At 38.5% G+C, this 26650-nt stretch overlaps 1 protein-coding gene across 3 annotated transcripts in view; it reads right to left on the reverse strand.

The window, feature by feature from the left end:
- KCNK2 (potassium two pore domain channel subfamily K member 2) overlaps window positions 1–26650 on the reverse strand; it is a 201821-nt gene that overhangs the window by 45150 nt on the left and 130021 nt on the right. For 2 of the 3 annotated variants that reach the window (XM_054022786.1, XM_054022788.1), the window contains 2 exons: window positions 4603–4763; window positions 148–334 (listed from right to left, as the gene is read on the reverse strand). In XM_054022786.1, the coding sequence (XP_053878761.1) occupies window positions 148–334; window positions 4603–4763 (348 nt within the window). The remainder of the gene's footprint in view (window positions 1–147; window positions 335–4602; window positions 4764–26650) is intronic. The other variant, XM_054022787.1, reaches the window with a different exon arrangement.

Genomic DNA, 26650 nt, shown 5'->3' on the forward strand with positions numbered 1-26650 from the left:
CTCTTCTATAATCTTATCAGAAAAGCATCTACATTCTGATGGAGTTACATGAACAATAATTGTATTAATTATCACAATGTAAATCCTGTATAACTATTAAAAATATTACAGATTTAGGTTGAGAAAAGAATCATGACAAAATCTTACCTGCAACATAGTCACCAAATCCAATGGTAGTTAAAGTGATAACAACAAAATAAATTGCATCTAGTGTGCTCCAGCCTTCTATATGCTTGAATATTACGGCAGGAAGAGCAACAAACAGCACACAGCCAAACAATATGAATATTATTGTTGATATGATGCGAATCTTTGTCTGGCTCACATTCCATTTCTACAGAAGAAAGGGAGGGGAAAGAAAGAAAAATCCATGGTTAATAAAACTGTGTGATTGTACTTGATCACCTATCAAACCCAGAATGAGAAGCATCACCTTTACTAAGGAGCAGAGCTGGATGAATCATTTTAAGTTCATTAGCAGTTAAGAAAAAAAAGATTAGTCAAACAGAACAGCAACAAAATGTTTCAGAATTTTTGGTGAATTGACACAAATCAACAGAAATTTTGTTCCGGTTAATGAAATATTTTGTCCAACCAGAAACAAAATGTTTAATTTAGTTTATAGGCATTTTAATCCTTCAGAAAAATAAAAGCAAAAGAAATGAAGGGCCGGAGTTACAAAATGGCCAGAGGAGGAGGAGAAGGATCTCTACTTGTAACCTTTAGGCAGTCGGTAGGCACTCAGCTGGGACGCGTGAGATACAGGTTCAACTCCATGCTCTAGGCCAGGGATTAGAAACCAGATCTCTCCCTGCCAGGTTGAGTGCCCTAACCCCCAGGCTATTGATTATTCAGGAGTGGGTTACTCTCAGCCTCTTGTGTTAAAGCTATTCCACTTCGCATAAATAATTAAATAGTAATTGGGTCAGGGCCTTTAACTGGGGTCTCCCCCTCTTCTCTCATCAACATCTCAAAGAGCTCCTAACTGTCCTTGTGAATCCAGCCTGAAAAAAAATTTGGAGATGAAATGATTCAACAAATTTATGACTAGAGTTGGGTCAACCTGAACTGCATTTTTCAGCACATAAACTATTTGTCTGAAAAAAATTTCCCAGCTGCACTCAGAAGGCTAGGATATTATCATTCTGGGTATGTCTACGCTGGAATAAAAGAGCCGCAGCTGGTCCAGGTCTACTGATTTAGGTTTGTGGGGCTCAGGCGGCAGGGCTAAAAATTGCTGTGTAGATGTCCGGGGCTCCACAACTCAGGCTCCAGCCCAAGCCCAAATGTTGGCACAGCAATTTTACAGCCCCACGGCCTGAGCCCCGTGAGTCCAAATCAGCTGATCCAGGCCAGTCGCCAGTGTTTAATTGCTGTGTAGAATTACCCTCTGGGTCCACCACAGGAATAGAGGTGTTTATTCAAAGCAAATGTGGATATTCTGGGAAACACTTGCAGTCTCTGAATGTGATTCCCTTTTTGTTCTGAACGAATGGCATTTATACCACTCAGTAATACTAAAGGTTCAGCAGATTTGTCATACTGCAGTTTGGCATACTTCACTAAATGTTTAAATGGGCCTCAAATGGCTTCTAATTTTGTAGGTGCAATTTTTCACCTGCAAGTAACTACGAGTAAAAATCATGCATTTTAGCCTTCTAAGTATCTGATTGCACCCACAAATCAGGTAATGGCCTAATTATATTGGTTCAATTAAATGCAGGCAGAAAATTGCACCCCCAAAATTGGAGACTTTCTTAAAATCTGGCCTATTGTATAGACAATAAATGAAATCAGAAAAGAGCTTAACTGGTTCCTGATTGACCTTTCCTTATATTTTTTTAAACTAGTTTAGTGCTTGTGAAAGCTAGTCCAGACATCAAGACCAAAGCCAAGCTTTTATCATTCAAAACCAGGAAGCACTGGCTGTGGTGATGTAAAATCTCCTATGATGTGTCTCAATTTTTATTTTATTTTGCTGGTGGGGAGTGGGAGGGGAAAATCACCTCTAAGAGTGAGAGAGCCATTCAGTGTCTGACCATTCAAATCAAACCTTCCCTGCAGAGACTGCCAACAAGGGAGCAAATTGCTGCTCAGTTTTATAATATGGATACTTATCTATTAGGAACTGAATTAAGCAGATTTCCACACAGGGAGACAATTAGCCAATAAATGCAAATAGAACTGGTCAAAACCTTCCAGAATCTGAATTTTTCAACAAAACTTTTCATTAAAATTTTGATTTCTGAAGAGAAGTAGCAAAGAATGATCAAAACACCTCAGGATGTTTTCTTTCCATTTTTTCAGCCAACTCTAGATGCAAATAGCTCTTGGTTGCCAATGATCCAGCTGGGTTTGAAATGGTGGCTTTGAGCTGAAAGTAAGTACCCTGAGCCTTTTCTTTTCACTTGTCTTAAAGCCAGCATTTGCTTGGTGGATGAAACTGTCTGGCATAACACCATCTGCATAGTGAGAATCTCAAAAGCAACCATGCTAGCGGACAGTTCCTACTATAGAGGAAAACAGGCAAGCAATACGGCATGCCGCACAGAACTGATCCCTTTGAACACACAACAGTTGCAGTGCTGGTACAGGAAATTACACTGCAAATTAAGGCTGTTAAATAAATATGTATTTAAAAATGTAATATGACAGGTACTGTACCACCTTCTGCCACTGGGACAACCAGCGCTTGGGTTGTAGCTGTAGCTGCTTCAGCCACTGGAGGCTGCAGTATACCTAGATGCAACTGAGGGCCTTCTGGCCCTACAGCACAACAGGCAGCCGCAGAGAGAGGCAACACGGAGGAGGAAATTCACACTTCTGTGGGTCTAACTCGGCAGAGGCAGAGTATGTGGCTGTCGGCACATGCTTCTTGCTGCCTCTGCTACTGCTTTTCCAGATCTGGCAACAAGCATGGGAGGTGAGACTCACAGTGGTGGGTGTCAGGTAGGAATGGTGAGGTTTCCATGTGACAGCCATCAACTAGTTAAAAGGAGCAGTTTTGCCAACTTTCACATTTTTATTGCAATTCTTGCAACCATTGGTGTTTTTCTTTAAGTCCTGGCTGCTGAATTCCTGTGAATATGTAAGAATCTCAGGTTTCATTTCATGTTTTTAAAGTGTCCACACTTCATGGTTGCAAAGATAAGCATGAAAGTGTGACCTCGGTGCATCTAAAGGCTCAAAAACCAGAAAGCCAAAAAAAAGAAACCCGAATGTACTTTTCTAAAAATTGCAATCCTAGACGGCCCTGACTCATTGATTTTTGAATGTTTGGGGTTGGCAACTTGCTCCTAAATTCCCCTGGGGCAATTTTTGTGCTTTTACAATTATACTGTCCTGTTCCGAAAAGATGTTTTTCTCTGCCCTATTTCTACTGTAGATTAAAGACCAACCCAAACAGGGGCCACTTGCTAAGCCTTCAAAGACTTATGTCTGTGAGTAACTTCACATGTGAACAATCCCATTGACCTTAGTAGAACACCTGATGGTGTCATAAGCAGGGCAAAGGCCTCAACTACGCCAAGAAACATTGAAGCCAAGTCCTGTCAAATACACATGAAAAAAATGAAATGAAAGGAGAATTTTGTTTCCAATCTCTTTCAGTTACATGAATTGTAGGTCTTACTTGTAACAACAGAGAAGTACAAATTTTAAAAAAATCATACTCTGTCTGAAAGTTAAGTTGCTAGTGTCCCTTTAGATATCTGTTTTATGCCAATCAGTGGGATAAAGCTATTATAGGCTCAGAAAAATAAATGTATAAAACAGGCAGTGGGATTTAGTTTCAAATGGATTCTTGTGTAGGTGTAAGCACAATTTTTGCCTACTACCATTTGCACATGCTTAACCCATGTATTTGCACTTATGATGAAGCAGAAGAGAGCACTGGCCAAACTTTCTTTTAAAGACTATATTCTCTCCCACCCCCTCCTTGTTAAAATTAAACAGAAGGATGCTTATTTTAGTTCAGGGGAAGTCCTCGAGAAGGGGAGAGTCCAAAGGTCACTTCCTATGCTGTGGGGGCTGTACAAGGAGGGCAAGATACAGTATGGGGAATGGAAAGACAATAGAAGGGCTCACTAGAAGGTGTAGCAAGGAAGTACAGGAGTTCACTTCCTGCTCACTTTGAACACTGCCTATAATATCAGTGTATGTTTTATCTATGGTTTACCATCAATGTCAAAGTGCCTGCACCGATTCCCCTATATTATCTCAAGTTATCCCATTCAGCCACATTTCTGTGTCAGTGACTTTTTACTATAGTGCGATACTATAATTTTTTGAAACAAACTGCTGCTGCTCTAGGGTATTTTAAAGGCAAATAAAAATATGAGTTGATTGATTTGGATCCAATTTCTCTTCCCAGTCATAATTATTTTAGGAAACTGAATCTGAATGTATATGTTGAACTTCACCCAGTTCTCTGTCAACAATGTTGGATAACATGTACTTCCAGTAACCTTCAACGCACCTTTTGCCAGACATTAACAATGATTCAATGCATTATTCCCTTTAAAAAGTTTACTATATTTTTACTTAATTTACTATATTTAGAGTGATGAGTAACATTCAGGACAATATATTTAGCATACTTACAACAAATGTATCTTCTACTTTGGCAATTCCTTTTCCAAATATGGTCCCTAGTTGATCTCCAACTCCAGCCAACAGAAAACCAAACAGAGGAATTCCCAATAAGGCATAGATGATACAGAATATCTTTCCACCTTCTGTACGTGGCGAGATGTTTCCAAAGCCTACATTACAAACAACTTGGGCTATTTATAAATTACTTACACATATTAGATTACATGTCCAAAAGTATTGCAAGAGGAGAAAACTTAAGCAGTCCCGTTGGATCAATCACATTATACACTGTACATTGCTATAGATTCACCCTCGTAATTTGATTTTCTCATTTTCCTCATTCAGAGTGTTGTCCAATTAACCAATTTGTCTCCCTTATATATATAATTCTTATATTGCTGAATTTTTTTTCCTTCTCCCACAGAGTACCTTCACCATAAAGGCTGACTCCTGCACTCCCTAATCAGGCAAATCTCCCACTGAAATCACTTGGAGCAAATCTTCCATTGACTTCAATGGGTGATTAACCTGAGCACAGGGTGCAAGATCAGACCCTACTAAGTGGAGATTACTATAACTGGAATTGCAATTTGCAGACTGCAATGCATTGAAACGGTATGCAGCTTATATTCAAATGTAGTATAAACAGTGTTCCAAAATCACAACGAGCCACATTTTCAAGGGAGACAGTATGAAACCACATTTGGATGAGCAAGATGAGGATTTGTACATTAAGGGTACGTCTATACTTACCTCCGGGTTTGGCGGTAAGCAATCGATCTTCTGGGATCGATTTATCGCGTCTTGTCTAGACGCAATAAATCGATCCCGGAAGTGCTTGCTGTCGACGCCGGTACTCCTGCTCCGCGAGAGGAGTATGCGGAGTCGACGAGGGAGCCTGCCTGCTGCATGTGGACCCGTGGTAAGTACTTTATAGTTCGAACTAAGGTACTTCGACTTCAGCTATGTGAATAACGTAGCTGAAGTTGTGTATCTTAGTTCGAACTGGGGGGTTAATGGACCAGCCCTGTGTGGGACTATTCATATACTTAGGACTCGAAGGAGTACACACATACAGGAGGCACAATAAGACTTTGCAATTTGATGCCACTGTCCATTTGAAAACTCAAATCACTTACAAAGATTATTGAATTTAGTTAAAAACATACTTCCAGCATGCATTTTAGCTGTTTTAAAATAGGGAAATGGAGGAATAAATACATTCAGTCCTGTAAGATGCTGAATGCTCTGAACTCTAAGCACCTCACAGGATTGGACCCTAAATGACTTGTCCATGGCCACACAAGAAGACTATAGAATAAAATCCAGATCTCCCGAGTCCCAGTTCTGCGTCTTAACCCAAAAGCCTTCCACCTTCTTTGATTCACCCACATTTTTCATGGGCTATTTGCTGCAATCTCCTATCCCTATAAGCAATTTCCATGCTTCACTTTTCACCAAGATAGTGGTCACTAATAAAGGCCTGAAAATTTCAGCAAAAATGTTTTTCTTTCCTCTCCCTCTCCGGTTCATTTTCATCAAAATCTTCTACAGAAAATTTCAACTTTTCTATGAAATATCAAATCAGAATATTTTGGTCACAAACCAAAATCCTTTTTGTTTTCAGGCATTCAGTTTTTCAACAAAATATCTATTTTTTCCATGGAAAGCAGACATTTTTTGCAAAAAATTTTGTTTACTCAAAAATCCAATTTTCTATTGAAAAACAATTTAGACAGAAAACTTTCAACAAGCCCTACTCGGAATTTATAATTATTTTTTTTCCTTTCATGTATAGTTCCCCATTTATACTGATTGAGATATAGTAGGGGCACCTGAACTTCCAGAATGCAAGAGGTAATACAAATAAGTGAAGGTCTTTTTTGTACCTAGCCCAATTTCTGTTTATCTATTTTGAGCACCCTGGTTTAGCACCAAAGACAAATTTTCTTCACATGCAGCATTTTGTTTATTTTTATTACTGCCCTTCTTGAAATTAGAGATAAATCAGAACCAAAATCCTGTATCCAAACATCTCCCCTTTTCCAACACATACACACTTCGGAAAATTTTAAATAAAAATCTGGTTATGAATGCTATGGCTTGAGCCAGTCATTAGAAAAGTTTGTAGTAAAGTATGTAGCAGTTGTATTGAACTAAGAAAAGCATTTCAAGAATGTAAAGTATCCCCAAACCAAATTTATGTTGCAGGCATTGTATTATTCTTAATAGAAACACTACCAGTATCCTTTTGTATATACGGGGGCCAAAATCATCCCTGGAATAACTCTCCGGAAGAAAACAGAATTATACAATTCTCAATATGCCTTAATGTAAAGCTCAATATGCTTTAATGTAACATTTAACCTTAATGTAAACCTCATTTCCCAGACAAAAATGAGTTATGAGGGAATTAAGGTTGAGTACACATCAATAATCAAAAGCAAAAAAAGTTATCTGAGTTGTAATTATCCCAGAATCAAGCATTATAAACCCAGAAAATTCAGTTAAGGTAAAAAGAAGTGCCAACTTATTAGGGATAGAAATGCACCCAAACAACCTTAACTCTGCCCTGTAGTGACACTATGCAAAAAAAATCACATGATTATGATTAAGACATTTTAGCATTTGTTGTCTCTGATTAGATTAAACTGATTTTAACTAAATATATGTTTTCTCCCTTCCCTGCCCACTACCCCGTGATGTCACTACGGGACAGTGTAATACAGTGCTCTGAGTTAATCTGGAGCCAGGACTGGAGCCACTGAGGTTTACTGATGCATTCCCCACTTTACTGCACCAAGCAGATCTCAGGGCACGATAGAATCTGGCCCCAGAGTTTTAAAATAAATTAGCTTCTGTTTACTCATGGCCAAACCAAGAGAGAGAAATAAATACTATTTAGTCTGGTTTAATAAACAGGTCTGTGTATGTGGCTACAGTATTTTTGAATAGATTCTATTGTTCAATTTTTATAAGGCCTTAGCATAACTTAGAACCAAGCATCTGGGGCACCATGTGCAATTCAGACTCTTGTCTTTGGCAATAGCCCTTGTTTTTGGTAGAGCCAAGAGACATATTTCCCTGTTCCACATCCTTTCAGTGATGATAAAATACTTACCCAACTAAGCATACTCAAAAGAAAGAGGCTGCTGTATTTTCTTTTTAACTCTGACATTTCCATTTCCATTCCTCCCACTGCTGTCAGAGGAGATATGTTTCTTGTGCACTCTATTTGTAATCTGCTACTAATCACTTCCAGGACATCTAGTTCCCATTCAGCTCTATGTATTTACATCTTTACAGAGATGTACTTTACATAGGAACTAGATGATGAATCTCTTTACTTTTATGGCTGTCAACCATTGGTATATGCTCTTCATAACAGATTTTTTTCATGTAGAAACACCATAGAAAAGGTCTCTTTTTTAATTAATTGCATATGAAGGGTTCTCACACAAACACACATTCTGGATTAACGGCCAGCAGTGACAGGTGGTGCAGTGTACCTCTGGCTGGATGCTCACTTCTCAGGAAAAAAGACGACGTGTTTTGGGATCTATCGTTATAACTTAGTGCCTTAGCCAGGGCTTTGGAGCTGTGCTTCGGCTCCGGAACAAGCTCCAGGCAAAAACCTGCAGCTCCACTGCTCCGGAGCTGCTCCGCCCTTCAGCTCTGGGCTCTGCTCCAAAGCCCTGGCCTAAAGAACATGGTCTGTTATAAGATTTCCATCACACACATGCACAATATTATGTTTCATAATAATATGCTACCACATATTACAAATCAGCCTGTCTTGATAGCTACATGAATTGTCCCTAAATAATATTGTCCTATTACTTCCCCACATTGTGAGGTATTCTTTTATTTAGGGAATGGGAGAGAAAATGTACATGTGCTTATTGTGATTGATTTAATTTTTAAATATTTTGTCTAAAAGAAAGCTATGGTTCTCTAAAAACATCAGCAGCGTGCTGCTCCTACATCAAATGAGAGAAAAACTACATCCCACATGGCTACATCATGCTGATCCCAGCACATAAACCATAGGGACACCACTACATGCCTCCAAGTATCGTGCAGCTCTTTTCTATTTTCAGTGATCGCATAGACATTCACAGCATTAATGTACTTGCTATAGCTTTACCACTGAATAAGTTACATGGCAGCAAAGGTCTTCACTGCAGAGTTCTCTCTTTTGCTCTATTAGCAGCTCCAGGCCCATCCAGATGCCGGATCCTGTTCGCAGTCTGCCATACTGGCTGAATTACCTCTCCAAATCAGCAACATTTACACCCCTCCACACTCTCTCTCCGCCTGTCCCCTGGACCAGCATTTGTAAATAGAAACATGTCTGGGTTCTCAGGCTCTGCACACAGGTCAGCACCACAACCATACAGGCAGTTGCTGTGCAAGGAGAGATTCTTCACACCTCCTGTCCCGTGTGTGTTTCTACTCCTCTGGTTCCAGTACAAAGGGATTCCTGAATTTAGCATCTAGAGTCAAAGTATTTCTTTCAAACAGTTTGCGGATATGAACTAAGGCAGTGTTTTTCAAACTTTTTTGGCTGCATACCCCTTTCCAGATAATGTAGTCTACTATGTATCCCCATCTGAGATAGGGTCATAATATACCTATGATTAGATTACCTAGTCTTCCTAAATAAAACGCATTGTCTGCCATTACAGGATTTTTCTTGCCTACCCCAGTTTGAAAACCACTGAACAAAGGGATCCAAAACCCACTGAAGTCAATGAAAAGATTCCCTTCAAAGTGCTTTTTATCAGGCCCTGTCTGCAGTGAACTAGAAGAGAATCAAAAATTTTACTTCCAAAACTGGGTCACAGACAGACTGCCACCTACCTTACTTTAATAAACTATAGCATGACTTACCTCCTGGTTTCATAAAATCCCTTCCATGGTGTGTTAAATGCTAAGTGTGCCACTAATGCTCAAAGGGTTTGTGTGCATTTAGAATATGTTCTCTGACAGGTAGTTATAGACAGATACAAGAAACACATTTTAAAACCAAGTAGCTTCCATTCACCCATGAGTGAATCAAGACAGGAAGGGCATTGTAAATACTGCCTAATTGTTCTATTCAGCAAGATAACACATTGCATGGTTTTAGCTGCAAAACCTACATCATCCAAGACTCAATTTACACATGTGATTTGGAAAACTCAGTCACCTACTGGCCTTGGTAGTAGTGGGTAGTGCAAAAAGTTGCAGTATTTTAACTTAAATATGTAAACATCAATTTGTGCTTTTCAAATTTCATTTCACCAGTTTCACACACTGTCATTTTTTCACTTGAGAAAGGGCCAGTTTTGCATGAAAATTAGTCATTTTCATGACAATTTGTCTTGGTTTTGAGCATCACAGAAAATGTTTAACATTTCAATTTCTGATTTTTTTCCCATGACCAACAACAATTTGCATTGAAACCATGCATAAGTTTGAATTTCATGGAAATTGTTGCTAAAAGCAAAAACTTCTAGGCCACAAATTAGCCTGAAGTGAAATGACAAATTCTCACATACAACTGTACAACAAAATGGTCACTTTTGCATCGTTCTAGAAGAGAAATCATGTCCATAGCCAGTCACATATAAGAAAAGGAGACTGAGAATGAATGTACAAAATCTAACCTCTATTCTCAGTATTATCAAACTTTTGCTTTGGTTTCCCAGTTAACTGCTTGTCTCAGTCATTCAGGAAAGCATCCTTAGGTCCTTTACTATAGTTTCAACCAATTCACCTGGTACTGAAAATTGGTTGAAACTATAGTAAAGAACAGAATTATCAGATGCATAGATGAACATAATTTGTTGGGGGGAAAAGTTCTGTAAAGGGAAATCATGCCTCACCAATCTACTAGAATTCTTTGAGGGGGTCAACAAGCATGTGGAAAAGGGGGATCCAGTGGATATAATGTACTCAGATTTTCAGAAAGCCTTTGACAAGGTCGCTCACTAAAGGCTCTTAAGCAAAGTAAGCTGTCATGGGATAAGAGGGAAGGTCCTCTCATGGATTGGTAACTGGTTAAAAGATAGGAAACAAAAAGTAGGAATAAATGGTCAGTTTTCAGTACGCAGAGAGGTAAATAGTGGTGTCCCCCAGGGGTCTGTATTGCCACCAGTACTGTTCAACATATTCATAAATGATCTGGAAAAAGGGGTAAAAAGTGAGGTGACAAAATTTGCAGATGATACTACTCAAGATAGTTAAATCCAAAGCAGGCTGCGAAGAGTTACAAAGCAATCTTACAAAACTGGGTGGCTGGGCAACAAAATGGCAGATGACATTCAATGTTGATAAATCCAAAGTAAAGCACATTGGAAAACATAATCCCAACAATACATATAAAATGATGGGGTCTAAATGATAAGGTCTATAAAATCACAACCAGTGTGGAGAAAGTAAATAAGGAAGAGTTATTTATTTCTTCTCATAACACAAGAACTAGGGGTCACCAAATGAAATTAATACGCAAAAAAAAAAAGGAAGTATTTCTTCACACAGTGCACAGTCAACCTGTGGAACTCTTTGCCAGAGGATGTTGTGAAGGCCACGGCTATAACAGGATTCAAAAAAGAACTAGGTAAGTTCATGGGGGATAGGTACATCAATGGCTACTAGCCAGGATGGGGAGAGATGGTGTCCTTAGCCTCTGTTTGCCAGGAGCTGGGAATGGGCGACAGGAGATGTATCACTTGATCTTTACCTGTTAGGTTCACTCCCTCTGGGGCACCTGGCATTGGCCACTGTCAGTAGACAGGATACTGGGCTAAATAGACCATTGGTCTGATCCAGTATGGCTGTTCTTATGTCCTAGTTTTCAAAATAACTGCAAAGAATATTGGCTCTAATGTAAATTACTATTTGGAAATATACTCGGACAAATTCCTGGGACAAGCACGATCTTCACTAAGGTTAGCTGAGCGGAAAGAAGTATTTTATGGAAAAGGTTACATAAATCCTTTTGATTTATGTGAATAGACCCAGGGAGCTTCCTATTTTATTTGCAATATTGTGTAAGCGAGAAAGTCTCACTGATTCATTTATGTGATAATGACTTATCTTCACAATCAAGTGGGATCAAAAGGTCTGCTCTCTCTAATATTTTCCTTTCAAACAAGAAAGTGCAAGCCCACATTTCAAATGGGTGTTTTCTCACAGTGAGTTTCATAGGTCTCAGCACCAGAAAGAACATGAAGCCATCAGGAAAGTCAAAATGAAATATTTTGTTTCAGAACAGTCTGACCCAAATTAAAATACTTCAGTTTGTTCAATGTTTTGTTATGAGGCAGTTCAGCATTGAATTGCATGTGCCTACGGTCTCATGGGATTTGTAGTTTGGGTGCCTGATGCCCCCATTCTCTTCCATGGGCTGAGCTCCCTGGCCAGATTACCTCTCCCCTCTGACTGAGCTGTGTGGTGCATCATGGGAGTCACATGGCTGCGGGTGCATCATGGGAGAAAGACAATGAACAGATTGGTACATTTCCCAAACAGGAAAATCCTTGTCATTGCCATTGGCCATGCCCTTTCTGTGGTAAGCACCATGTAGCACATGTATTGGTAGATGAAAATATTGTGGTTTGTTTGTTTTTAAATAATTGCCCTATTTACACAGACTTTATTCCTACACACTCTCACAGGATCTCATGCCCTCTTAACCATGCATCTGTTACAGTAATTCCCCTTTCCAAAAAGGCATCTGTGTGTTTTGGAGGCACATGTTGATTAGGAGGGAGAGAAGAACCCTGCCTCCACCCCCTTACCCCCCAGGGAATGGAAACTCTATGAAAGGAATCATATGGAATCCCTAGTCTGCAGTGCAGGTTTTTCCCTTTATAGAGTGTGGTTTGGGTTTAGGAGATTAATGCTCACACATATGCTTACCCATCAGTGTCAAAAATTAAATATATTTTTAAACAGATTTACATCTGAAAATGGGTGAAAACAATAATATTTCTGCATCACATAAACACTCTGTGAATTGTTGCTACACATTTGATGCCTTCAAATGAAAACTGAATGGGTGGGTTCTGAAAATAGAATGGAAACTAGCAAATTGAGACATTTGAACGCATTGGCTGATACATAAAAATAAAAATTCCTAATTTTACTCATTTTAGTGGTATAATTATCTTGCTGGTTTTAAGCCAAAAGAAGAAAGATCTGAAATGATCAGAAGGCAATATTCTACAATAAGGGACATTGCTACCATAAATAAAGAATAGATAACAATTATTTTTTGAATTTCAGAGCTGTTAGTGCCAGTTTGCCAACATATTGGTTTGCTCTTTCAAGAAGGCTACTATAGGACTTCCATGTGAATGCTTGCAAAATTCTATGTGTACTATTATTATTATTGGGGTAGTGCCTATGAACCAGTCATTGATTAGAACCCTGTGGTGCTAGATGCTATGCAAGCACAAAACAAAAAGATGGTATATGTGCCCATATGGCAAGTGCAAATACCTGCACACACTAGAAAAATTCTATTGCCTGGGCATTTACACTCAGGGTGTGGAAATGTTCAAATTTACCATTGGTCCTTTTTCCTTTCTCTTTTAACTGTCTTGCCCACACACACCATCACATATACTAAGGGAAGGTAACAATGTTTTATGGCAGTGGCTCCCAAGCTGTGGTCCATGGATGACTTGCTGGTAGTCTATGGTTTAAATCTCCACCTTGTTTCTAGCTGCTAAATTACAGCTAGAAATAATTAAATACCTTTCCATACAAACAATTACAGTTGCTGCAGTATACCAGTTCAAATTTACCTAGCGTGCCATATGGGCTTGAACTGGGAGTGCTCACCTGAGTTAAGAGCGGTGTCTTCACTGCTATTTTAACCAAGTTAGCTAACCCAAATTAAGAACACACCTTGTTTTGCAGAGAAGCTATACCCTGAGTTAATTACCTGGGAGAGATATTGTCATATAATCGCCTCTTATTAGTTCTGTTCATTGTCCAATACAGCTTTGCTTTTAGCAAGATATGGATTCCAACCATTACAACGCCAACCATAGTTCTCATCAATACATTGGTCTCTGTTGGAACACTTCCAATATATTACACTGGGCTGTAACTATGTTCCTGCACATGCCTGAAAGAATCTCTGTATGTCATATATGTAACATATTTTATTTTTCTCCATTTCAACATTCGTTAACAGCAACAACAGAAGCCTATATTAATGTTTATAAAATGTGTCATACTCCAGAGCAAGAAATTCAAAAACCAAGGGCCTTATCCAGATACACGTGAAGTCAAAGTGATAGTACGTTTTGTTTAGTCTTGAGTGGGGATAGAAACCCCAAGACAAAAAAATCAGGGTACCAGTATTCATAGAAATTAAATCTCCATTCAGTCAAGGCAATGTGCCAGAGCAGGGAAGGAGACAGCCACAGCCTCGGTATGGGTCCTGAAGCTGTTGCAGAGTCCTGTAGCTGACTCTCTGTTGCCAGGGTAATTTAGGTAATTGTTACAAGCCTACTAAAAGCATAAAACATCAATTCACAGAGCTATGCTTACTGATGCTGGATCTTTATTTCACATGGCTGTCACTTTGCCCAGTGAATATTATCTACTTTTATCAATAAAACGTTTGTCTATTTTTTTAAAATTTTTATTTATAATTTTTTATTGCTATATGAATTTTCAAAATGTAATACTTATTCTAGCAAAACTGATACAATTCAAACAAAAAGTCCAACCATTATTAAAACACACACACACACACACAAAGTTTGCTGAATGAGAATGTACTTAGCCATCCTATTTATTAAAAAAAATTAAAATCAAGCAAGTGAATAGTTGCAGACATCATTGATCTTGTCCTACCCTCATAAAATAAAATTATTCTTATCAAGTAAAAAGTAACATGTATCAATCTTAAATCTGATCCAGGATGAATATTTTATTTTTAACAGTACTCTCATAATATAAATACAACAGAAAACCCTTTTGAAAAAGAAACAAAAATTGTGTTTCTTGAAATTAGGGATACACACAGTATACACACTGATGGGTAAGCACATTATTGTCCGTTGGCAACTTTAACAGATTTTGGAATATAGTATTTGGTTTCTGGAACTGCAGAGTTTTATTTAAGCATACCTGTCTCATCTTTCCATCCATGCAACTAAGTGAAGAAAAAAGATTTTTTGTTGTTTAAAAACCAAGGATTTTATGGTTCTGGTTAATAATGGCTTTTGCTAATGGATCATTCAAACTACACAATCTATGCACATTCACTATGTAGCTAAGTTATGCTGTTTCATGCTCCACAGGCTAGATAATAACATGAGAGTACTCTCTGTTTCTTAATCTAAACTGTCTCTTTATTAAAAAGAACTATTTACAGAGGTGCTCCAGCTGCAGTAAGCATCCCAAACACATGTACACACACTCACTTCCTGGTGCCGCCTCTAAACTCCTCTCTCCAACAACCCGTGTTTCCCCCTGCAAGTTCCATGCAGGTTGCTACATCTTTCTGGTCAGGATTTTTGTTGTTGTATATTTTGTGCCAGTATTTGCTGAGGCCACAGATTATTAGTACATAATGCACAACAGTAACATGGCCTTTACTGCTCTCCCACTGTGACCTACTAGGCCTCATAGTCCTTCAAGGTGATGATCTTTGAATAAGTCTCCCATTTGCAATGCTGAGAAGTGCAAAGTAATGCACATCGGAAACACTGGAAAAAATAATCTGAACTATAGATTCAAAATGATGAGGTCTAAATTAGCTATTACCACAAGAAAGACCTTGGAATCATTGTAGACAGTTCTCTGAAAACATCTGCTCAATGTGCAGCAGCAGTCAAAAAAAGCGAACAGAACGTTAGGAACCATTAGGAAAGGGATAGATAATGACAGAAAATGTCATAATTCCACTATATAAATCCATGGTACGCCCACACCTTGAATACTGCATGCAGTTCTGGTGGCCCCATCTCAAAAAAGATATCTTGGAATTGGAAAAGATACAGGGAAGGGCAACAAAAAGGATTAGGGGTATGAAACAGCTTCCATATGAGAAGAGAGTAAAAAGACTGGGACTGTTCAAGTTGGAAAAGAGACGACTAATGGGGGATATGACAGAGTCTATAAAATCATGACTGGTGTGGAGAAAGTGAACGAGGAAGTGTTATTTACCCTTCACATAACACAAGTTTCAAGTTCCCACTCTGCCTGACTCTTGGGAGGGTCTCTCATTATTTCCTGATGGAGCTGTTCCACTTAGTATGAGGGAGAGAGAAAGAGAGAGACTGACTGGCTCTATAGTCCAATGGTTAGGGCACTCACCTAGAATGTGGAAGACCCAAGTCCCTGCTCCAATGAATATTTAGTCATTTAAACAGAGTGCAACAATTCCAAACAGGAGAGAATGAAAAAGACCGAGCCTAGAATAGACAATAGCCTGGTGGTTAGGGCACTCACCTATAACGTGTTAAACCCAGGTACAAAACCCTGGTTTGGAGCAGGAACTTGAACCTGAGTTTCCGACAGTCCAGGTGAGTGCCTCTGGGTTGGGTCTCCTCTTTCATGTTGAAGATATTCTGGTGTTGTGCTGTGATCAAATCTATAACTTTACTACCCTGCTGCCCAGCAGTGGGTGGTGCTCCTGTGTGTCAAACTATTATAAACTCCAAGTGATAATGTCTCCTCTTTCTTGGGTTTCTTATCCACAGTCTGAATTTGCCCACTGGCCTCAGATTGGTTTTACTGTATATCACCACAACTTGTTCACATTTCTCCAGTCTAATATTACTGCCTATCGGTGTAGCTGGAATTACTTGGCAGCTGACTCCACAGTCCAGCTGGAATTGAGTTGTTCATTGGTTTAATAACATAGTTGCAAATGTGATAGTTGAATAGCTGACAGAGTTCTTTTTTAGTGCATGTACATTGTTAGTCCTAAATCTGACCAAGTCACACTGCAAATTTCCTCCTCTTCATTGGAAATCTCTATGTCCTCAATTACTGCATGCATAACTGAGCTTTTCTTTCCTGGTGTCACTGCAATATCAGGACATCAAGCGGTTCTGTTTCCCACACCCCTTGCACCATTGCCACTAGGCTGGGTGTTTATTCTGCCTTTTGTGTTACTTTCCAAAATATATACACTAGACCACAATGCTTGTATTGTTGGTCATTCTATCTCTGGCCCGAGTCCTGGGTTCCTTTAGCTTGAGCCTGCATATTTGTTTTGCACGAATGGCAGAAGGTTTGGGTTTTTTTAATCCTTTCACCGGACAGTTCAGATGCCGTTGGTATTTTGGAGACATATATCAAGTGTTACAGCGGTTTTTCCTCAACACTCTCTCCTGGAATCATGTGTCCCACGAACATCCTTCCTGTAATTAGGGAATGTCCAAAGTTACATGTGTGTGTCAGAGTTCTCAGCTCTGTAATATGAATATTTATTCCCTTTTCTGCTTGTTGTTTTAGTGGAAAAAATCTCTCTACCATCTCATTCTGTCTGGGGTCAGAGTTCTCATCCAGCACCTTGATTAGTTGTCCCAGTGTTTGGGCGTTATTCCCAGTAGCAGTGTCTCATTCACTTCTCATCCTTTTCCCCCACAATGAGATAGTAAAAAAGCTTCACCTTCATTTTCTCATTTTTTCTCTAGGGCATGGTCAGGTCTGTATACAGATTGAATTCTTTCTTCCATGCATGTACAAGGCTTTCGTCTGGAGACCCAGTATTCCCAGTGGTCTTCATGCTGCCTCTTTGTTAATTACACCCTCTTCCTTGTTGTGGGTCTCACTAAACTGATTACCACTATGTTTTGTATACTGTGTGCTGGGTAATAATATGAGAAGACTCCATTTTTTAAAATACTGAACTGTCTCTTTATTAAAAGAACTATTTACTATTTACAGAGGTGCTGCAGCTGTCCTTCCAAACATGTGCACACAGACTGACTTCCTGGTGCCACCTTCAAACTTTTCCCTCCTGCAGCGTGCATTCAATCTTCCCTCCAAGTTCCAGGCAGGCTACAGTCTGCGCTGTGCATGCACACGCACACGTGGCTACAAATATTGGTCAAATGTGCCAAAATTTCTTAGCAAATTAAGTGCCAGATCCAATACTAGAACCTACATAAATTAATTCTGCCACCAGCATTTAACCCATTAAGCCCAGTGTCAGCCAATGTATCGAATCTCTGAGCATTACTCTACTTAAAAATGTGGCTAATAATAATGCTTTCCAGTTACCTACTGATTTTCCATCTATTCTTCTCAAGCTCTTAACAAGGTTGTTAAACATGCTTAACCTGATATTATAGTTGTTCTAAATACAGTTTCTATATTTATATATGGGGCACTATGTCTACTGGACAAATAATGGGTCTGGCACTGGAGAGATCAGGTTTGTATTTCTAACTTTGCCATAAGATTGCATGTTAACTTCTGACAAGTCATTTAACCTCTGTTTCTCAGTTACCCCATACACAGATCCCAGCGTTTCCTTTCACTATTGAGAAGTAGCCTTGACCAGTTTGGAATTCATCTATGAAAATATTTTCCCTCATCCCCTTTTTTCTTCTTCCATCTGCTTCACTGAAAGAGAATTGCATGCCTTAAACATTTAACTATCCTTACCCTTGAAAATTGCATCTTTTGCGAACCAGTATTAAAACATACCTGTATGTTAAGAAGTGTATTTTCCCTGAGTGGATCAAAGTTACAGAGAAACACAAAATATTGCAAAATTTCTAAGAGTTTAAGGATTTTTTGCTCGTAAAAGTCCTTGCTCAAAAAAAATTCAGAGAACAGTCTAGTTGTTAATAAGACTTACACCTAAGTGTCTTGAAGTGAAAGGATGTTTTACCTCTTCATTTTTTGGAGGCACAAGAGGGACTTAAATCATCTTTGTAAGGCGACTGAAGTTGCAATCTTAAATAAAGATAGGTTACCCCCTCTCCCTAATAAAACAACATACAGCTGATGAGCTAAGACTGGAGGCCTTGGTCTTCCTGTGCCACAAAATACAAACTTCCACCACTAGAGCAAAAGGAATATCTCTGCCAGCTACAGCCTACAGAAACACCTTTAATATTCTTTCTATGCTGTAATGAGAAAATAGCGGGTAACATGCTAGCCCCATCCTGGAGGGCCCAATTCAAGGCCAAAACTCCCACAGGCATCAGTGGGGACTGAACCAATATTGAGATGTGTGTCTGCTGTTGATTTGCTAACTACTTCTTCACACTTACTAAACGGTACTATTAATACCATCAAAATGGTGAAATGCTGATGAACCTAAAATGTAGGTTAATCTTTAAAGCCTTCAGTGAGCTGCTGGGGGGACACTGGCTTTGAGATTGTTTCTCTTCCTGAGATCTGCCATGACAGCTATGATCGATGCCTGATGGAGCCCACAATGATACTCAATGTGATTGAACTTAACAGACTGTATATCTGAGTTATTTTATATCAATTCTGAATTATGGAAATTTTATTTCCAGGGCAAATCCTGAAGTTATTGCTCAGTTCTTACTCAGGCAAAACTCCCATTGACTACAGGTTTTGGGTTGACTCTTGCTGTACATACTGTAGCTCTGATTCAGCAAATCACTTAAGCACACGCTTAAATTTATCCTTACTCATCAAGCATTTAAGCAAGTGCATATAAACATATGCTATATCCATACACACTTACACAAAGATGTATAAAACCTACTAAACAAAGTAGTAAAAAAATTTATTAGCTGATTTTAAAAGTCATGAGGTAGCAGAAATTGTTCCTGGAACTCAAACTGTCCTATGTTCTCTTACTTCCTAGAATCTCACTCTGTGTGAGAATCTCTTGGTTATTTGAGGAGCTAAACCAGGCACAGTTACAGGACAGGAAAAATATTTTTAAACCTTTCAAAGGACTAATAATTAATTCTGTGTTTTCAACTTGCAGGAGCCTTAAAACTCTGTATAGATAGATGATAGTCTCTGTGATGTTGCTTTCTGTTCAATACAATGGATGCTATGCACTATATTGCTCACCAACATTATAGAATGGTCCCAGTTCATCAGGACACGTGAATATTTACATACAAACATCTAATAAATTGATTAACTGAATCCTCAATGAATATTCTGACTTGAATTCTTTGATACAGCCAGAAATCCAAAGCTGGGAAAGTTTGGAAGTGAACAGAGAGGGGTATCTTGTAAAGTTGGACTGATGCTTCTATCACAGAGCTCTCAAAAGATGTGTCACTGAATCCAAAATTGTTACTGTTTGTGATATAAGCAATAGTGTTTGTGATATAAGTGTTTGTGATATAAGCAAACACAAAAATTATTATTAGGAAATATGAAATACACTACCACATTGTATTGTTTTATTGAAATATTTTTGCTTTCCAGGCCCTTCTTGCTTCTAAATCTATCCATCCAGCATAATATTCCATGGACAGCAATTGCACCAATCAACAAAAAACGTAGAACCACCATTTCCAGGTTACTTTGCTGTTAAATGTGTAGGCCATATCTTTTCTTGAATTAACTGAAGTGAAGTGTTTCATAATATGAAATCACTTCACCTCGCTATGGGAAAACAGAATAAAGTAGAATAGAACACTTTACAAGATACTGATAGAGACTTTGAGTTAAGGGACCTTAAGTTAAATTGGTGGAGACCTTCAATTCATATCAAAGTGGGGCACAGAAAGTAGTAGAATATGCCCTTTGTTAGAAAATGAGCGGCATTTAAAAGTCATTTTTCACTCCTGCCCCCCACTAAAACCAAGCTTAAATGTATATGCAGACCGAGCATGTGCAGCCTAGGCCATCTGATTCAGAAGGTCAGAGCTGGTATTCTAGACCAGCTCTGACTATGTATCTTGTGTGCTGTTCTTAGGTCAAGTGCTGAACAGAGTTTGGCCAAACATGCCAGCTCAGCATGTTCAAATTTGTTTTGAGAGGGCTGAAGCTGTATCTGAAAACAGTTTGCTTTCTAGGGTAGACAGGGCTTGTTTTTCCTAGGAAGGGTAGCGGGATTTTTTATTAATAATGGGCAAACCAAAGGAAAAAAGACTTGGAGAGGTGATAGCTAATAGATCAGGAGCTTATTTGAAATCTTTGAGGGTTCCTCTCCCTCATGTGCATGACACCAAAGGGCACACCCCATCACCTCTAAAATCCCTGGTCGTCCCTAATATTGGTCTCGATTCTGTAAATAGAGTGCCTCTTCAAGGGTACTGAATCTCCTCTGCTCTCCCAATCACATCAACAGAAGTTGCAGGCATTCAGTACCTAACAGAATCAGGCTCTTTGGTGTCAGATTACCTTTTGGGAGGGCTGTGAAGCCTGCTGTCCCCCTCCCCTACAACAAAGCCCTATTGGAGATGGTCCACAGTGGGTGAAATCTCACTACCATTGCCTGACAGGAAGAAGAGTCAGGATGGGAGAAAGACATCCTCTGAGGGTTAGTTTGGGAACTTTCCAAATTAACAGGGGGGATCTGATTCAGGGATGTACAAAGGTTTAGTCTGGCTCTTATTCCGAGCAAATTTGTTTACTCATATACCAATTTTTAAATATCAGTCCTGATTTTTTTCTTGTCTCAGCCTCTAAAAAGTGTCACCAGTCCTTAAAATAATGGGCACAAACCATAGCTGACAATGCAACTATTCCCTTTTCTTAAGAACCACAATATGTCTATGACCTGAAGGACAAGGACATCTGTTTCATGAAAGAAATAATCTCATGCTGCTTCCCATTTAACACTAAAGCATGAAGCATTTAGGGACAGAGCATCAGTAATGTAACCCATGAATAATAAATTGTAATGGTTTTTAAACAGCATTGCCATAAGTACTGAAAAGGGTCAATTAAATAAACTACAGTACAGGTTTTGCCATTAAACCTGAAAAAGCAAAACAAAAACAAAAAAACAAGATTGGGTTGGGTGAGATAGCATTTTCTATACTCTCATGGTGGATACAAATCTGTTGATTTTAGTTACTTAAGAATTTTTTTCTTTTATCATAACTTTGAGGGCACTACAAATTCCAGCCCCATTTCTAATATAATATTATAAAATGTCAAACAAACATTCTCAAAACTCAAGTTGTCTAGAATGCATAACAGAAGAGAACTCATATGAAAGTCCGAGGGCATTATTTTTTTAAATAGCCAATATCCCATTGATAGAGATTTACAAATTCTAGCAAAGGCCTGAAAACTTCTAGTAACTCAGTCCCATCACCAGCTCTAACAGAAATTCGATGACAACTTTTAACAGTTATGAAGTCCACATGGGTCACTACAGTAATTCAACAGGAGAAATCCACAGGACTTCAGAATCCTCAGGCTACATTTTGAAAAAAAAATCATCCTCAGAAATAAATCTATCTGCACACATTGTTTTAAACATGTATTTTCTCTTGCTAATTAAAATGGGAAAATTGCATGTAAATGTAACCCTTAAAAATATTTAGGGATAGATGAATTCTGCAAAACATTGTTCAAGCACTTTCACTGTAGTTCTGAATGGCAAATTATCCAAAAGGGAGAGGGGGAAAAAAAAAGAGTTGATTTTGCAATTAATGATTCTCAAAGTGTAATTCCACCAACTGTGGGCAACACCTTTGATCATTAAAATTGATGGAATTTAAAAAAATCAAATTTACTTTCCACTCCTTCTGTTGCTTGCATTTCACCTGTTGCTGTATGAACAATGAAAACAGAGTGGTCATTTTGGGTTTAAAACTCTGCAGTAGAATGTTTAAATCCAAATAATTTTATTTTCTTTTTTTTTTATTTCAAGAAAACATTTATGTTCATTTTAAGTTTTTTAACCCTAGAGTTCATCATAATTTTCTGTTTGTAACTCCCTAATTAGTTAATACCAGGTAACTGTGATATCACAAATTGAAGACTAAAGCCAGATTTTCAGTTCCATCTTAACCACAGCTGCCTTTTCTATGACTACAAATATTTCTGAGAACCATGTGTGTCCTCCAGACGTCTGAGAGCCTAATTTGGAGGAACAAAAAGGGAGGCTATTTTTTATCGTTGTTTCGTATTTTTTAATGTGACTGACTTCATGTGGAGAAAAAGCAGCATCACATGACATCTTAAGCAGCAAATAAATCTCTTGTTTACATGCAAATAGACTGAGAACTGATGAAAGCTAAGTTTTCAAATTCTTGTTTGGTTTTCTACTGACTTTAATGGGAGTCATGCACTAAATCCTTATATTCCTTTCTTAAAATCACATAGGTATGGGATGCTGAGATACATTTCAGCTGGTGCTCTTCTAAATTCTTCCCATGCTCATGCAAAGGTACTAATAATATCACTAAAAAGATGACGTTCCAAAGAACCTGATGTGCTGGTACTTCTCTTTAAACTGTCAATGGACTAATGAGCAGTTCTCTGAGGAAAGCATCCCTACCACATCCCACATGCTTATATTTAAGTCAATGGGATTTACGCACATGCTTAAATGCTTTCCTGAATCAGGCTTTACAGAGAGATAGGGAGAGAGCCAGTCTCTCTGTGATCCATTGTAAAAACTGCAGTCAAAGGCAGATAGAGCCCAGGATGAAATTCTAGGGTCTATGCTCGCCTAGTGGTAGACTCTTAATATGTAATTCCTCAGATCAGGGTGTGTAAGAATCTTACACTTCAGGATACAATGTAAAATGCATCTTTTTGTGCAAGCCTTCACTCAATGACAATGACTGCAAATGGTTGGAACTTTCTTGGGCACACACTGAGAACACCCCTCATAAGCAAGCAGAATAACTGCTGGCAATTATATTAAAGAATAATAGAAATGTAGGGCTGGAAGGGACCTCAAAGGATTATGTAGCCCATTACCCCCAGTTCCCTGCACTGAGGCAAGATTAAGTATACCTAAACCATCCTTGACCGGTGCTTATCTAGCCTGTTCTTAAAAACCTTGAGTCAGGCATTCCACAGTCTCCCTTGGTAACCTACAGTATTCCTCTTAGCTATCCAATTTATCTAGATCATTTTGAATTGTAATCCTGTCCTAATAAGTGCTTGAACCCCTCCCCGCTTGGTGTCATCTGCAGAATTTATAAGCATACTCTCTACTCCATTATCCATGTCATTAATGAAAATATCGACTAGTACCGGGACCCAGGACAGATCCCTGCAGGACCTCACTAGATACATCTTTCCAGTTTGACAGCAATCCATTGATACCTACTCTTTGAGTACATTTTTGCAACCAATTGTGCACCATGGACTTTTCAGAGGAACTGATGATATTTTTAGATTTGGTGTCTAAATACTACAGTGATGGATGCATTAAAAATATATAAACAGAAAAACTGCTCACTTCCTCTCCCCCTGTAAATAACTTTTCTCCCCAAACATTTCTCAATAGATTTAAATCACACTCAGTTATACAGTAGTGAGTTCATGATGTTCAAAACAAGCATGTATATTGGACAGAAATCAAATGTTTAATGAAATGCCGAAGGCAAAGTTTATTCAGTGAATGACAGCTACCAAATGCAATTCCTAGTAAATTAAGAGGCTTTTAAAATTTATTCTAGTAAAGGTAAAATATAGAAGTAAAGTTAAATGACCCACTGCTACCTTTAACTGGACTAACCAAAAATAAAATAAGCAATCCTAAGAATCACACTTTTTAAATCAGCCTCAGGATACAGAGAGAGTATACACAACAGATTTTGTATAACATAATAGCATAGTGTTACTTTAGCATGCATTGTTAACTTCAGAATTACAATAATTATGTAAAAAAATCAGGTGCAAAATATGGATTGGAGGGCCTCCTTTTTTGTACCCTACTTTCTAGAAACTTGACATAGGTGTCACCTGAAAGAACATCAAAAATGCTCCAAAAACATAGTAACACTGAGGTATATTGACATATGTGAATGTATTTATTTACAGCAGAAGAAAAAATATATTCAGACCAAGCTACAAGCACTACCACAATCAGGAACCCCAACCAGGAGGCTTGTATATGGTTCTAAAAATACAAGTAGTAAGCAATGAAAAATAGACTATATCACGCATTTGCACATTACAGGACCAGTCATTCACCCCTTGAAGTCAATAGGAATTTGACACTGACGGAGCAGGATCAAGCTGTGACAAATATTGCAATCCCATGCAGTATCTTTGGGGGCTGTCATATTAAAGTTATGTAGGATTGTGCTCTACTCCCAGAGGAGGATTACCACAGCTTCTCCAGGAACTAAGAACAGAGGGATGATTAAGGTGACTCATTTAAATTACAAACACTTGCAGAGAGGTACCACCCCCAGGTATGGTGGCATATACTGGTTCAAACTGGTTTTTCCAGAGACAGACTAAAAAAGAGCTTTTGATATAAAAAGACTGAGTTTAAACTGACTCAAGGCCTTCTTTCTGATCTAGAAAACGGACAGGTCCTTCTGTCCAAAGGGGTCCTCCACAACCTTTGCAAAAGGGTTGGGAAAACTTTGGCCTACTGGGGCTCCATAAGACTGATGGGTGACTCCTGATATGTTTAGTGTGTGCTTAAACCTGTTCATTGTTTTTATTGTTTTCTCTAATGCTTTTACCTGAAAAATAAGTGTGCTTGCTTAGAAAGAGCTGTGTGATCACTTGGAACTGCTGGCAATACATGGTTCATAGCCCTCAAAGAGAAAAAGCAAAGCACAGGCAGTGGTCTTTAGGAAGGCTGACTTGATGGGGATATCAATGGAAGGCAGAGAGCTGTGCAGTCTTAAAACCACTGGTCTGAAGGGAGTGGGATACTGGTCTCTGACTAGAGTCAGGTGACGGCTGGAGACCTGAGACCTGACTGAGAACAGCTGGAATGGACCATGGAGGGAGGGAGACATACAGGTGCAGTTACCCTGAAACTGTGACACAAGCCTTGACAGAAAAAACATCAAGATGGGTAGAAAATATCCTAAAAATCATTTGTACATGGCACAAATAAATATATATGGCATACATTGTTAAAGCACAGAGACTGGCCTGTTCTCTCCCACCACTATATTAGTCCCCATGAATGTTAAATCCCAAGACTGCAGTAGTCTCCATTCTGATGAGGTACTTGTATACCAGAAGATCCTCGGTATAAAGCATATGAATCACATTTTCAAGCACATCTAGGTGTGTTTTTGACAATTAGAAAACTACAAACTGTGGGAAATGCTGTAGGTACAGATATAGCACCACATCACTCTTCATAATGAATCTTGAAAGCAAATTATTCAGTAAACTGATAAGTAAACTTTTCAGATATGAACACTAGCCAAAAGAAAACCAGAACCACTTCAACAATACATTAAATTCCATCCATCAATAAAAGTTCAAAATAGATTACTCTCCAAAACAATTCTATCTCTTAGATACCACCAGCACAACAGCATATGGTGAACTACAAATAGCCATATACAATAACACAGAGACAAGAATAGCTGTCACAGAGAGCATGCTTCTTTCCCTGCACATCTTAAACATCCATCACATAGGGCTAAACCACCTGATGCTATTACATCTATTTTCATTTTCACACACTAAAAGGAGCTTTCTGAAAAAAGGACTATAAATCTGATCTCTGTACTTAAGAAATATAACCTGTGCTTAACAGACCCTGGCATGAAGTGTTTCAGCACAATTCTCTTTCCCAATTAAAAACCACATTGTGTAGCCCCAGCTGCATCATACAATCCACACTCACAAACCTTCACTAAATATCACTGAGCTTTAGTAAATAGCTATTACAAGATCGATCCTTCCCACAGCAACTTTAGTATCATTTTCATGACCTACAAATCTAAAACCAGTTGGTACAAACTAAGCATCCAACTGAACAATTTATGCTGGGAAACACAGGAAACAAATCTAAAAATATGGACCAGCACAGCTATTTCAAGTATATGTAAACCTGAATAACAAAAAAAATTCCAAATCCAAGTATTGTTTTCTAGCCCTTACAGTAATGAGAGCTATTTCTTTTTGCCTATTGTTCATTTTATTAAAAATGTAAGTTCCTCAGAACAGGGATTTTGTCTACTCCATT

The sequence above is a fragment of the Malaclemys terrapin genome, chromosome 3, assembly GCF_027887155.1.
Source record: "Malaclemys terrapin pileata isolate rMalTer1 chromosome 3, rMalTer1.hap1, whole genome shotgun sequence".
In the NCBI taxonomy this organism is placed as follows: domain Eukaryota; kingdom Metazoa; phylum Chordata; order Testudines; family Emydidae; genus Malaclemys; species Malaclemys terrapin.